This window comes from Triticum aestivum, chromosome 7A (genome assembly GCF_018294505.1).
Source record: "Triticum aestivum cultivar Chinese Spring chromosome 7A, IWGSC CS RefSeq v2.1, whole genome shotgun sequence".
NCBI lineage: Eukaryota > Viridiplantae > Streptophyta > Magnoliopsida > Poales > Poaceae > Triticum > Triticum aestivum.
In genome coordinates, this window is record NC_057812.1 from 23,329,511 (window position 1) to 23,344,407 (window position 14,897).

The window sequence follows — 14,897 nt, forward strand, 5'->3', positions numbered from 1 at the left end:
ACGTTGTGACGTTTGGTAGCACACAAAGTGTTCCTCCGGTAAACAGGAGTTGCATAATCTCATAGTCATAGGAACATGTATAAGTCATGAAGAAAGCAATAGCAACAAACTAAACGATCAAGTGCTAAGCTAACGAAATGGGTCAAGTCAATCACATCATTCTCCTAATGATGTGACCCCATTAATCAAATGACAACTCTTTGTCTATGGTCAGGAAACATAACCATCTTTGATCAACGAGCTAGTCAAGTACAGGCATACTAGTGACACTCTGTTTGTCTATGTATTCACACATGTATCATGCTTTCGGTTAATACAATTCTAGCATGAATAATAAACATTTATCATGATATAAGGAAATAAATAATAACTTTATTATTGCCTCTAGGGCATATTTCCTTCAGAAACGAGTACTCAAACTGAAAGAGAAAAACCACCCATACAAGAACATGCAAAGAAGAGGCAAAAGCTGGAAGTCAGGAGACGCCCCACCAGTAGGTCACACTCTAGTGTGTTAGAGGAGGTGAAACCTGATTTTAATCCTTCATCTGATGAAAAAGATCATGGCTTGCTGTTTGACAGTGATGATGGACATGAGGCACCAGCATATTTGTCCTACAAAAAGGCATGAAGAGTAGGGCAAAGAAAAGGAAACCTAGGATATGGTACAATGAAAAACTTGAGCAACCACATTAGTAGTTATGTATGAACATGTGCTTCAAGAATTAGCAGAAATTTAGAGAAGCATCGTTGAGCCTACACATTACATAGTCCAGAAATTTCAGGTACCACAAAAACTCAGACAAAAGGATCATTGCCTATTGCAAACAAGAGCACTGCCAGTTCTTCATAGTTGTTACCATTATCAAAGGGGGAAATACGTTCGCTATCAAAAAGATGAGGTTGCAGCACACTTACCCAAGTAGTACAGAGTCATCTAGGGTTAGTGCAAAGAAGCAATCTCCCAAGCTGAGGGACAATGCCCAAACTATCATGAATACAAGCCCTGGAAGTAGAGTTGTTGTTGCAACAATAACTCCAAAAGCTACAACAAAAAGACCACATCCAGGACCAAGGATTCATGCTATGTTCTTTTGCATAAATGGAGCCAGGGAGAGATTTCTGAATGCATGCAGGCCATTCATTGGTTAGTTACACGTTACCTTGCTTTATTTAGAATGTTTTGTTAATGTTCATGCCACATTTGCTTTATACATGTTTGTTGTTTTATACATGTTTGTTGTTTGCATCTAAATGTAGGTGCTGATGCATGCTTTATCAAGCTGAATACTGGTGCTCAAATCCTAGCCATCACTGGTAGAGATGGCAATAACAACATATTTCCACTTGCATTTGCTATAGTTGGACAACAGGACACAGCAAACTGGTGTTGGTTTCTGCACCAACTAAAGATATGTCTAGGAGGAGAAGTTGGTAAATTTGACCCTTACACTATCATGTCCGATAGACAGAAGGTATGCATCTCCTTGTTTATCTTTGTGCATATAAGTTATGTTCTAGATAGTAGCTTCAGTACTCCAGTAGCTTAGTGTTACATTATGTGAACAGGGGCTACTAAGTGAAGTAAATCAGGTATCTCCAAACTGCCATCAAAGATTTTGCTTTAAACACCTATATGCAAATTTCCAAAATGATGAGTTTAGGGGGGAAGATCTAAAGAAATGCATGGATAATGCCAGCTATGCTTATAACCAGCACAAGTTTAACATTGCAATGAGTGATCCGAAAAAATGAGATTGAGGAAGCTTGGAAGTGGCTGAGTGGAATACCTAAACAACATTGGGCTAGGTATGCTTTTGACACCAAATGCAAGACAGACTTGGTTGTTAAGAGCCTGTCAGAGGTGCTCAACAAGTACATCTTAAATTTCAAGAAAAAACCTATTAGGACTAGTATTAAGGACAAGCAGATGGTGAGGTGGCATAGGAATATTGAGAGAGAGGAAAGACGGCTATGTGGGAGATCACACCCCATTATGCTGAGAAGCTAGAGGTGGAAAAGGAAAGGGCCAGGTACTACAAACCCATTCAAGCAGGTGTAAATCTATGGCAAGTGACCAGTGGGCAACAAACACATCCAGTCAACTTGGACATGCATACATGTGGTTGTAGAAAGTGGGACCTGTCTGGCATACCATGCAACCATGATATATCTGCAATTAACAGGGGAAAAGGTTTCCAGAGGAGTATGTTTCTATATTCTTCAAAAGACCTTTTTACATAGCATCATATGAACCTATGATATATCCTGTCCCTGGTGAACATGACTGGACAAAGACAACTGGACCAGGCATAGATCCACCTGAATTTCATGTGAAGAGAGGAAGGAAAAAAGAGAAGAGGATAAAGGGCAGGTTGGAACTTCCAAAGCCAAAGGACAGTTCTAGAATGGCCACTATAACATGTAGTAATTGTGGACTTCAAGGACAAAGGTACACCAACTACAAGGTTCAACAGAAACTAGAGCTGGCTACAAGGAAAAACAAGCATGTGGTAATCCCTTGTTAATTAGTACTATGGTTTCTATTACTATATTTTGAGTAAATACCATGTTTGACTTACTAACATGTTTCTTTTTGTTTGCAATGCACCTGCAAGATCAAGGAATGCTCATGAAGCTTCTCCACCTTCAAGATCACAACCACCATCTGCATCTGCTGCTAGATCTGCTTCTACAAGGGCATCTAGTGCTAGATCTGCTGCTGCAAGTGGATCTGGTGCTAGATATGCAACTGCAACGGCATCTGGTGCTAGATCTTCTGTTGCAAGGGACCAAAGGCCATTCTTTGCTCCAAGATCTGCCTCTGGAGCTTCAACTTATGGTGCAATGGCATATGATGACCCAATAAGTCATTCTGGATGGATGTCCTATGTTAATGCCAGTAGGGGAGGTCAAAACTCAGTGTCATGAGGGTGCATCTGGGTTATGCTGATGGACAATATTTTGAACTATGTTATGTCTGCATCTGGGTTATGTTTCTGAACAATGTTATGCATACTCAGTTTGATGTGTACTAAGTCTGATGAGTAGCCACTCTGTTTGGTATGATGTGATGAGTAATAAGTTTGTTCTGATGTGATGAGTACTAAGTTTGTTATGATGTGATGAGTTAAGTTTGTTATGATGTGATGAGTTAAGTTTGTTATGATCTGATGAGTTAAGTATGATATGATGTGATGAGTTAAGTTTGATATGGTGTGATGAGTACTAAGTTTGATCTGATAGGGTTTAGGGGTTCTCGACGTCGATGGACCCTAGATGAGTAACCTATAGGGTTTAGGGGTTCTCGATGTCGACGAACCCTAAATGAGTAACCTATAGGGTTTAGGGGTTCTCAACATCGACGGACCCTAGATGAGTAACCTATAGGGTTTAGGGGTTCTCGACGTCGACGGACCCTAAATGACTAACCAATAGGGTTTAGGGGTTCTCGACGTCAATGAACCCTAAATAACTAACCAATAGGGTTTAGGGGTTCTCGACGTCGACAGACCCTAAATGAGTGACCTATAGGGTTTAGGGGTTCTCGACGTTGACGGACCCTAAATGACTAACCGATAGGGTTTAGGGTTCTCGACGTCGATGGTCCCTAAATGACTAACCAATAGGGTTTAGGGGTTCTCGGCGATGACAGACCCTAAATGAGTAACCTATAGGGTTTAGGGGTTCTCGACGTCTATGGACCCTAAATGACTAACCAATAGGGTTTAGGTGTTCTCGACGTCGACGGACCCTAGATGACAAACCAATAGGGTTTAGGGGTTCTCGACGTCGACGAACCCTAAATGACTAACCAATAGGGTTTAGGGGTTCTCGACGTCGACGGGCCCTAAATGCCTAACCAATAGGGTTTCGGGGTTCTTGACGTCGACGGACCCTAAATGACTAACCTATAGGGTTTAGGGGTTCTTGATGTTGACGAACCCTAAATGACTAACCTACAGGGTTTAGGGGTTCTCGACGTCGACGGACCATAAATGACTAACCACTATGGCTTAGGGGATTCTCGACGTCGACAGACTGTAAATGAGTAGAGTAACCACTATGACAGCAACTATGACAACAAATTAAATCATTTAACATATCAACCAACTATGACAAGCAACTCAAATCATATAGGACAGCTTGATGCAACATAATTAATAGATTCTTACACAACATACTAGAGTTCAACTTAGGTCACAATTTAAAGCAACAACATAGTTCCAACTTAGTTCACAACTACACATCCATAGTGCACAATTACTAGTTCATAACAACACCATACTTCACAAAAGGTCAGCAAAGCAAGCACTCTTCTTCTTCATGTTGATTTGGATCTTGCTCTTTCTCTTCCTCTTCATCTACATCTTCATTCTGACAAGATGTCCAGGATCCCCTTCAATTTCTGCTTGTTCTTCTCCTCTGACTTCAATAGTTCAGCAATCTGAATCTTTAACTCATCCCTCCGTGATGTGAGCTTCTCATGTCCCTTCTTGAGATCACCCATGTGAAGGAGTATCTGGGTGTTCTCCTGGGTGAGCTTTTCCTCAGATTTTTTGAGTTCATCAACCTGGAACTACAGGTTCCTGCTGGATGTACTAAGCACTTACTTCTTTTTTAGATGATTGAACTTCAAGTTCCGGATGACAGTGCCTTGAGATTTTGTCCAGCCAACCAAATGAGAGAAATACTCCTACATACACATGACGCATTATATCTCACGCTGTGGTCCTGGGAGAGCGGGATGGCGCGGCCGGCATGGCAGAGCACGGCGCGAGAGTCGCCGCATTTGGCCACGATGATGCGACCGCGGACCAAGAGCGCCACCATGGCCGTGGACCCACCTATGGTGCCCTGGGGCACCGCCGACGCCCGCAGCTCGTCCGCCTGCGCGAAGCTCCGTGTCAGTGTGGCCTTCCAGGCGCGATCCTCCGCCTCTACGTGCTGCTGGGTCTCCTTTCGGTAGGCTGCGGATGCGCGGGCCAGCTCGTCCTCACGGATTGCGTGCATATGGTCCCTGCACAGCGCAGACACCTGCGCTACAACGGGCAAACGTGTAGAGTGGAGGTGGAGTTGGCACGAGTAAGATAGGGGATCTGCGGTTAGGTTACCTCGGGGCCACCGTGGCCGTCAAAGACGGCGAAGAAGTGCATGCGCGAGCCGTTAACCCGAGTAAAGAAGGACGGGCGCAGCGACACCTTGTCCTCCATGATCGTCCGGTAGCTCCCCAACATCCCAGCCGCCCCGTATGCCCCGCCCCATCGGGCGGGAAGTACCACGCCGGTACCCTCCCTTTCTTCGGCGACCTGGGCGGAACGGCGGCAGCGGCGGCGTACGCGGCGTTCCTGGGACCTCAAGGTACGGTCGGCTCCCCCCTCGCAGGCCGCGGGAAAGTTGTTGGCGCTGTTGCTAGCCATCACTACGGACTGGTCACGCGAAAGAGGAGCAGGTTGAGCAGGGCGCGCGGGGGTGCCGAAGCAGCAGAGCAACCCCCTAACAAGCAACCTGCCTGATAGAAAGGGGAGAAACTGAAGGAGGAAGACAGAAATGGACAATCGAAAGAGCGCAGAAGAGGAGGAGGAGGACCCGGAGGAGCAGGAAGCCTCACGTTTGTGCTTGTTTGTGCTTCCCTCACGTTTACTGGCTGCTTCCTCATTTTCACCTTATTTATTCACCGATGGAAAAAGGCTTATCTTTGTACTATTTACTACTCTTAGTTTATTGTTCACTATTGCAAGTACAGAAGATAAAGAGTCACACACACCCGCCCGCGCGGCGCACACACAGACATTTTCTTTGAATAAAAACATATAAATTTTCTACTACAGTTTTTCGTCTCTTGTTGCGGGAGAGTTTCACCTTTCTATATTTGAGGAGCTTTCATTTGCTATATATGCTGTATCAAGCCAGTTCAATTCATTGGCGTTTAGCGTGCTCTCTTAAGAGATACTAGAGGAACGCACATGCGTTGCAACGGGGCCACATTAACTTTAAGAATTCAATATTAATCATGTTAATATTACATTTAATATTCTCATACATATCAAGTGACATTAGTAATCTCTTTTACCATCAAATCCTCACACACACACTCTCTCCCTCCCTCTTCCTTACTCTCTCTCCCCCTCTCTCCCTCTCTCTCTCTAACACACACACGTATCCATCTTATTGGGTACGGGACCATAATCCATCTATTTCACACACACACGCTATTGAATAACAATATGGATTATGTGTATTACATTTTCCACCACAACTGAGAGAATTAATTTCATGTAAATCGGCCAGCCACAGCTCCATGACAAACAATATATCTAAATTCTCAATGTTATTTTTATGTAATATGCATTATCTTTATACTATTTCTTGAATGTGTTCAAACTATTACTTGAACTTGCTACCACCAAATTGTTGAAATATGCCCTAGAGGCAATAATAAAAGGATTATTATTATATTTCTTTGTTCATGATAATTGTCTTTTATTCATGCTATAATTGTGTTATCCGGAAATCGTAATACATGTGTGAATACATAGACACCAACATGTCCCTGTTAAGCCTCTAGTTGACTAGCTCGTTGATCAGCAGATAGTCATGGTTTCCTGACTATGGAGATTGGATGTCATTGATAACGAGATTACATCATTAGGAGAATGATCTGATGGACAAGACCCAATCCTAAACTAAGCACAAGATCGTATAGTTTGTTTGCTAGAGTTTTTCCAATGTCAAGTATCTTTTCCTTAGACCATGAGATCGTGTAACTCCGGATACCGTAGGAGTGCTTTGGGTGTACCAAACGTCACAACGTAACTGGGTGACTATAAAGGTATACTACGGGTATCTCCGAAATTGTCTATTGGGTTGACACGGATCAAGACTGGGATTTGTCACTCCGTATGACGGAGAGGTATCTCTGGGCCCACTCGGTAATGCATCATCATAATGAGCTCAAAGTGACCAAGTGTCTGGTCACGGGATCATGCATTACGGTACGAGTAAAGTGACTTGCCGGTAACGAGATTGAACGAGGTATTGGGATACCGACGATCGAATCTCGGGCAAGTAACGTACCGATTGACGAAGGGAATTGTATACGGGGTTGCTTGAATCCTCGACATCGTGGTTCATCCGATGAGATCATCGAGGAGCATGTGGGAGCCAACATGGGTATCCAGATCCCGCTGTTGGTTATTGATCGGAGAGCCATCTCGGTCATGTCTACATGTCTCCCAAACCCGTAGGGTCTACACACTTAAGGTTCGGTGACGCTAGGGTTGTAGAGATATGAATGTGCAGTAACCCAAAAGTTGTTTGGAGTCCCGGATGAGATCGCGGACGTCACGAGGAGTTCTGGAATGGTCCGAGGTGAAGAATTATATATAGGAAGTGCAGTTTCGGCCATCGGGAGAGTTTCGGGGGTCACCGGCATTGTACCGGGACCATCGGATGGGCCCGGGGGTCCACCGGGTGGGACCACCCATCCCGGAGGGCCCCATGGGCTGAAGTGGGGAGGGGAACCAGCCCATAGTGGGCTGGTGCGCCCCCATTGGCCCACCCCCTGCGCCTAGGGTAGGAAACCCTAGGGTGGGGGGGGGGGGCGCCCCACTTGCCTTGGGGGCCACTCCACCCTTGGCCGCCGCCCCCCCTAGGAGATCCCATCTCCTAGGGCCGGCGCCCCCCCTTGGGGAGCCTATATAAAGGGTGGGAGGGGCAGCCGCACCCTTGACTCTTGGCGCCTCCCTCTCCCCTGCTACACCTCTCCCTCTCGCAGTAGAACGGCGAAGCCCGGCTGCGGTGACTCCTGCATCCACCACCATGCCGTCGTGCTGCTGTATCTTCATCAACCTCTCCTCCCCCCTTGCTGGATCAAGAAGGAGGAGACGTCACGCTGACCGTACGTGTGTTGAACACGGAGGTGCCGTTCGTTCGGCGCTAGGATCTCCAGTGATTTGGATAACGTCGAGTACGACTTCCTCATCCCCGTTCTTTGAACGCTTCCGCACGTGATTTACAAAGGTATGTAGATGCAATCCGATCACTCGTTGCTAGATGAACTCCTAGATGGATCTTTGTGAAACCGTAGGAAAATTTTAGTTTTCTGCAACGTTCCCCAGCAGTGGCATCTTGAGCTAGGTCTATGCATAGTTCTTTTGCAGGAGTAGAACACAATTTGTTGTGGGCGTAGATGTTGTCAACTTTCTTGCCGCTACTAGTCTTACTTTTCTTCAACGGTATTGTGGGATGAAGCGGCCCGGACCAACCTTACACGTACGCTTATGTGAGACCGGTTCCACCGATTGACATGCACTAGTTGCATAAGGTGGCTGGCGGGTGTCTGTCTCTCCCAGTTTATTGGAGCGGATTTGATGAAAAGGGTCCTTATGAAGGGTAAATAGAAGTTGACAAATCACGTTGTGGCTTTAATGTAGGTAATAAAACGTTCTTGCTAGAACCCTCTTGCAGCCACGTAAAACTTGCAACAACAATTAGAGGACGTCTAACTTGTTTTTGCAGCAAGTGTTCTGTGATGTGATATGGCCAAAGTTGTGATGAATGATATATATGTGATGTATGAGATCATGTTCTTGTAATAGGAATCACGACTTGCATGTCGATGAGTATGACAACCGGCAGGAGCCATAGGAGTTGTCTTTATTTTTTTGTATGGCCTGCGTGTCATTGAGAAACGCCATGTAAATTACTTTACTTTATTGCTAAACGTGTTAGCCATAGTAGTAGAAGTAATAGTTGGCGAGCAACTTCATGGAGACACGATGATGGAGATCATGGTGTCATGCCGGTGACAAGATGATCATGGAGCCCCAAGATGGAGATCAAAGGAGCTATGTGATATTGGCCATATCATGTCACTGTTATTATTTGATTGCATGTGATGTTTATCATGTTTTTGCATCTTGTTTACTTAGAACGACGGTAGTAAATAAGATGATCCCTCATAATAATTTCAAGAAAGTGTTCCCCCTAACTGTGCACCGTTGCGACAGTTCGTTGTTTCGAAGCACCATGTGATGATCGGGTTTGATAGATTCCAACGTTCACATACAACGGGTGTAAGACAGATTTACACATGCAAACACTTAGGTTGACTTGACGAGCCTAGCATGTACAGACATGGCCTCGGAACACAGAAGACCGAAAGGTCGAGCATGAGTCGTATAGAAGATACGATCAACATGAAGATGTTCATCGATGTTGACTAGTCCGTCTCACGTGATGATCGGACACGGCCTAGTTAACTCGGATCATGTTATACTTCGATGACTGGAGGGATGTCTATCTAAGTGGGAGTTCATTGAATACTTTGATTAGATGAACTTAATTATCATGAACTTAGTCTAATATCTTTACGACATGTATTGTAGATCAAATGGCCAACGTTGTCCTCAACTTCAACGCGTTCCTAGAGAAAACCAAGCTGAAAGACGATGGAAGCAACTATACGGAATGGGTCGGGAACCTGAGGATCATCCTCATAGCTGCCAAGAAAGATTATGTCCTACAAGCACCGCTAGGTGAAGCACCTGTTCTCCCTGCAGAACAAGACGTTATGAACGCTTGGCAGACACATACCGATGATTACTCCCTCGTTCAGTGCGGCATGCTTTACAGCTTAGAGCCGGGGCTCCAAAAGCGTTTTGAGAGACACGGAGCATATGAGATGATCGAAGAGCTGAAAATGGTTTTTCAAGCTCATGCCCGGGTCAAGAGATATGAAGTCTCCGACAAGTTCTTCAGCTGTAAGATGGAGGAAAACAGTTCTGTCAGTGAGCACATACTCACTATGTCCGGGTTACATAACCGCTTGACTCAGCTGGGAGTTAATCTCCCGGATGACGCGGTCATTGACAGAATCCTTCAGTCGCTTCCACCGAGCTACAAGAGCTTTGTGATGAACTTCAATATGCAGGGGATGGAAAAGACCATTCCTGAAGTATTTGCAATGCTGAAATCAGCAGAGGTAGAAGTCAAAAAGGAACATCAAGTGTTGATGGTGAATAAAACCACTAAGTTCAAGAAAGGCAAGGGTAAGAAGAACTTCAAGAAGGACGGCAAGGGAGTTGCCGCGCCCGGCAAGCAAGTTGCCGGGAAGAAGCCAAAGATTGGACCCAAGCCCGAGACTGAGTGCTTTTATTGCAAGGAAAGTGGTCACTGGAAGCGGAACTGCCCCAAATACTTAGCGGACAAGAAGCCGGCCAAACGAAAGGTATATGTGATATACATGTAATTGATGTGTACCTTACCAGTACTCGTAGTAGCTCCTGGGTATTTGATACCGGTGCAGTTGCTCACATTCGTAACTCAAAGCAGGAGCTGCAGAATAAGCAGAGACTAGCGAAGGACGAGGTGACGATGCGCGTCGGGAATGGTTCCAAGGTCGATGTGATCGCCGTTGGCACGCTACCTCTACATTTACCTACGGGATTAGTTTTGAACCTCAATAATTGTTATTTAGTGCCAAGTTTGAGCATGAACATTGTATCAGGATCTCGTTTAATAGGAGATGGCTACTCATTTAAATCCGAGAATAATGGTTGTTCTATTTATATGAGAGATATGTTTTATGGTCATGCTCCGATGGTGAATGGTTTATTCTTAATGAATCTCGAGCGTAATGCTACACATATTCATAGTGTGAGTACCAAAAGATGTAAGGTTGATAATGATAGTCCCACATACTTGTGGCACTGCCGCCTTGGTCACATAGGTGTCAAACACATGAAGAAGCTCCATGCAGATGGACTTTTAGAGTCTCTTGATTACGAATCATTTGACACGTGCGAACCATGCCTCATGGGTAAAATGACCAAGACTTCGTTCTCAGGAACAATGGAGCGAGCAACCAACTTATTGGAAATCATACATACTGATGTGTGCGGTCCAATGAGTGTTGAGGCTCGCGGTGGTTATCGTTATGTTCTCACCCTCGCTGATGACTTGAGTAGATATGGGTATGTCTACTTAATGAAACACAAGTCTGAGACCTTTGAAAGGTTCAAGGAATTTCAGAGTAAGGTTGAAAATCAACGTGACAGGAAAATCAAGTTCCTGCGATCAGATCGTGAAGGAGAATACTTGAGTCACGAATTTGGCACACACTTAAGAAAATGTGGAATAGTTTCACAACTCACGTCGCCTGGAACACCTCAGCATAATGGTGTGTCTGAACGTCGTAATCGCACTCTATTAGATATGGTGCGATCTATGATGTCTCTTACCGATTTACCGCTATCATTTTGGGGCTATGCTTTAGAGACTGCCGCATTCACTTTAAATAGGGCTCCGTCGAAATCCGTTGTGACGACACCGTATGAATTATGGTTTGGGAAGAAACCTAAGCTATCGTTTCTAAAAGTTTGGGGATGCGATGCTTTTGTCAAGAAACTTCAACCTGAAAAGCTCGAACCCAAGTCGGAAAAATGCATCTTCATAGGATACCTTATAGAAATTATTGGGTATACCTTCTACCTCAGATCCGCAGGCAAGATCTTTGTTGCCAAGAATGGATCCTTTCTAGAGAAAGAGTTTCTCTCGAAAGAAGTAAGTGGGAGGAAAGTAGAACTTGATGAAGTATTACCTCTTGAACCGGAAAGTGGTGCTACTCAAGAAAATGTTCCTGAGGTGCCTGCACCGACTAGAGAGGAAGTTAATGATGATGATCATGAAACTTCAGGTCAAGTTGCTACTGAACTTCGTAGGTCCACAAGGACACGTTCCGCACCAGAGTGGTACGGCAACCCTGTCTTGGAAATCATGTTGTTTGACAACGGTGAACCTTTGAACTATGAAGAAGCGATGGCGGGCCCAGATTCCAACAAATGGCTTGAAGCCATGCAATACGAGATAGGATCCATGTATGAAAACAAAGTATGGACTTTGACAGACTTGCGCGATGATCGGCGAGCGATAGAAAACAAATGGATCTTTAAGAAGAAGAAAGACGCGGATGGTAATGTTACCATCTATAAAGCTCGACTTGTCGCTAAGGGTTATCGGCAAGTTCAAGGGGTTGACTACGATGAGACTTTGTCTCCCGTAGCGAAGCTGAAGTCCGTCCGAATCATGTTAGCAATTGCCGCATTCTATGATTATGAGATATGGAAAATGGACGTCAAAACAGCATTCCTTAATGGTTTCCTTAAGGAAGAATTGTATATGATGCAGCCGGAAGGTTTTGTCGATCCTAAGAATGATGACAAGGTGTGCAAGCTCCAACGCTCGATTTATGGGCTGGTGCAAGCATCTCGGAGTTGGAACATTCGCTTTGATGAGATGATCAAAGCGTTTGGGTTTATACAGACTTATGGAGAAGCTTGCGTTTACAAGAAAGTGAGTGGGAGCTCTGTAGCATTTCTTATATTATATGTAGATGACATACTTTTGATGGGAAATGATATAGAACTTTTGGACAGCATTAAGGCCTACTTGAATAAGAGTTTTTCAATGAAGGACCTTGGAGAAGCTGCTTATATATTAGGCATCAAGATCTATAGCGATAGATCAAGACGCCTCATAGGTCTTTCACAAAGCACATACCTTGATAACATATTGAAGAAGTTCAATATGGATCAGTCTAAGAAGGGGTTCTTGCCTGTGTTGCAAGGTGTGAAATGTTGGAAATATGCCCTAGAGGCAATAATAAATTGATTATTATTATATTTCCTTGTTCATGATAATCGTTTATTATCCATGCTATAATTGTATTGATAGGAAACTCAGATACATGTGTGGATACATAGACAGCACCATGTCCCTAGTAAGCCTCTAGTTGACTAGCTCGTTGATCAATAGATGGTTACGGTTTCCTGACCATGGACATTGGATGTCATTGATGACGGGATCACATCATTAGGAGAATGATGTGATGGACAAGACCCAATCCTAAGCATAGCACTAGATCGTGTAGTTCATATGCTATAGCTTTTCTAATGTCAAGTATCATTTCCTTAGACCATGAGATTGTGCAACTCCCGGATACCGTAGGAGTGCTTTTGGTGTACCAAACGTCACAACGTAACTGGGTGACTATAAAGGTGCATTACAGGTATCTCCGAAAGTGTCTGTTGGGTTGGCACGAATCGAGACTGGGATTTGTCACTCCGTGTAAACGGAGAGGTATCTCTGGGCCCACTCGGTAGGACATCATCATAATGTGCACAATGTGATCAAGGAGTTGATCACGGGATGATGTGTTACGGAACGAGTAAAGAGACTTGCCGGTAACGAGATTGAACAAGGTATAGGGATACCGACGATCGAATCTCGGGCAAGTACAATACCGCTAGACAAAGGGAATTGTATACGGGATTGATTAAGTCCTTGACATCGTGGTTCATCCGATGAGATCATCGTGGAACATGTGGGAGACAACATGGGTATCCAGATCCCGCTGTTGGTTATTGACCGGAGAACGTCTCGGTCATGTCTGCATGTCTCCCGAACCCGTCGGGTCTACACACTTAAGGTTCGATGATGCTAGGGTTATAAAGGAAGCTTGTATGTGGTTACCGAATGTTGTTCGGAGTCCCGGATGAGATCCCGGACGTTACGAGGAGTTCCGGATTGGTCCGGAGGTAAAGATTTATATATAGGAAGTCCTATTTCGGCGATCAGGACAAGTTTCGGGGTCATCGGTATTGTACCAGGACCACCGGAAGGGTCCCGGGCCTATCCCGGAGGGTCCCATGGGCTGAAGTGGGAAGGGATCCAGCCCAAAGTGGGCTGGGGCGCCACTTCCCTTAAGGCCCATGCGCCTAGCGCTACTAGAAAAAGGGCTATAGATGGGATTGACACTAATGGCGCACCAGACAAGTGGTGCGCCATTAGTATATACTAATGGGGCACCACCCTCTGATGTGCCATTAGAGTTGAAACTACTAATGGCGCACCTGGCTGACGGTGCACCATTAGTATCAAAAATTTTTTGAACTAGTGCGCCTGTCCAAACATACTAATGGCGCATCCACAGGCAGTGCGCCATTACTAGTTGTAACTAGTAATGGCGCACCTTCCAGAGAGTGCACCACTAATGTTGTTTTTTTTATTATTTTTTTTATTCCTTTTTTTGCAAAACTACTAATGGCGCACTCGCACGCGGTGCGCCATTACTAGTTTAAACTAGTAATGGCGCACCGTGGTGCAGTTCGCCATTAGTATGTTTTTTTTGCAAAACTACTAATGGCGCACCACCAGGGGGTGCGCCATTAGTAACCTGGATTACTAATGGCGCATTTGTGGTTGGTGCGCCATTAGTAAGTGGGCCGCAACAAGATATTTTGGACAGCCTCTCCTCCCACACTCACTTTCTCCCCACTTCATTCTCTCCACCGCCTCCTCCATGTCTCGGGTGCCTCCTCTTTTTCACCTCATTTCCACCATAAATTCATTCAAATTAAGTGGTTAAGTTACCTTGTTTTGCTAGGTAAGTAAGGGCGGAAGCTATATTTATGTTGTTCTCCCTACAACAATGTGCAGATGCACTTTTTATGACCTAGCTAGATCTATGTATGTTCGTGGTGTTGCATATGTTTGTAGTTTTGCATATGTGTTTGTGTTTGGAGGTGTACCGGTATTTGAAATGCGATAGTTGCCAATATTTTGCCGGAATGTTGATTCATTTCCGTTTCGGCGAGAATTTTGGCATTAAGCATTCTTTTTGGTCCTATTTTTAGGGAAAGTCATGCGAAATTTTTTCTTGGTTCTAAAGTATCGTTTTGCTCTACCCCGCAGGCGACCATGGTCCGCACGATGACCGAAGGCATCGTGAATAGGTTTTTGAGGTCCACGAAGGCCGAGATGCTTCAAAAGAACGAGACGGAGATAAGATGTCCGTGTCGAAGATGCAAGCTGAATAGCCTTATTGCGGACCCGGA

The 14,897-nt window shown here is 44.8% G+C and overlaps 1 protein-coding gene across 1 annotated transcript; it reads right to left on the reverse strand.

Annotated features, from left to right (window-relative positions):
- Positions 1-4,372: 4,372 nt before the first annotated feature.
- LOC123152867 (probable protein phosphatase 2C 37) lies at positions 4,373-5,213 on the reverse strand. The gene is made up of 3 exons (XM_044572266.1): positions 5,115-5,213; positions 4,726-5,037; positions 4,373-4,573 (listed from the first exon to the last, which is right to left on the reverse strand). Exons 1-3 carry the CDS (start codon positions 5,211-5,213, stop codon positions 4,373-4,375), a joined length of 612 nt encoding a protein of 203 aa, XP_044428201.1.
- Between the last annotated feature and the right edge of the window lie 9,684 nt (positions 5,214-14,897).

Coding starts and splice junctions, on each gene's coding strand:
- LOC123152867 (XM_044572266.1), bottom strand. CDS start 5,213: ATGGAGGACAAGGTGTCGCTGCGCCCGTCCTTCTTTACTCGGGTTAAC. Junction 5,038..5,114: donor ACGGCCACGGTGGCCCCGAG/GTAACCTAACCG, acceptor GTTGTAGCGCAG/GTGTCTGCGCTGTGCAGGGA. Junction 4,574..4,725: donor CGCTCTCCCAGGACCACAGC/GTGAGATATAAT, acceptor CTGTAGTTCCAG/GTTGATGAACTCAAAAAATC.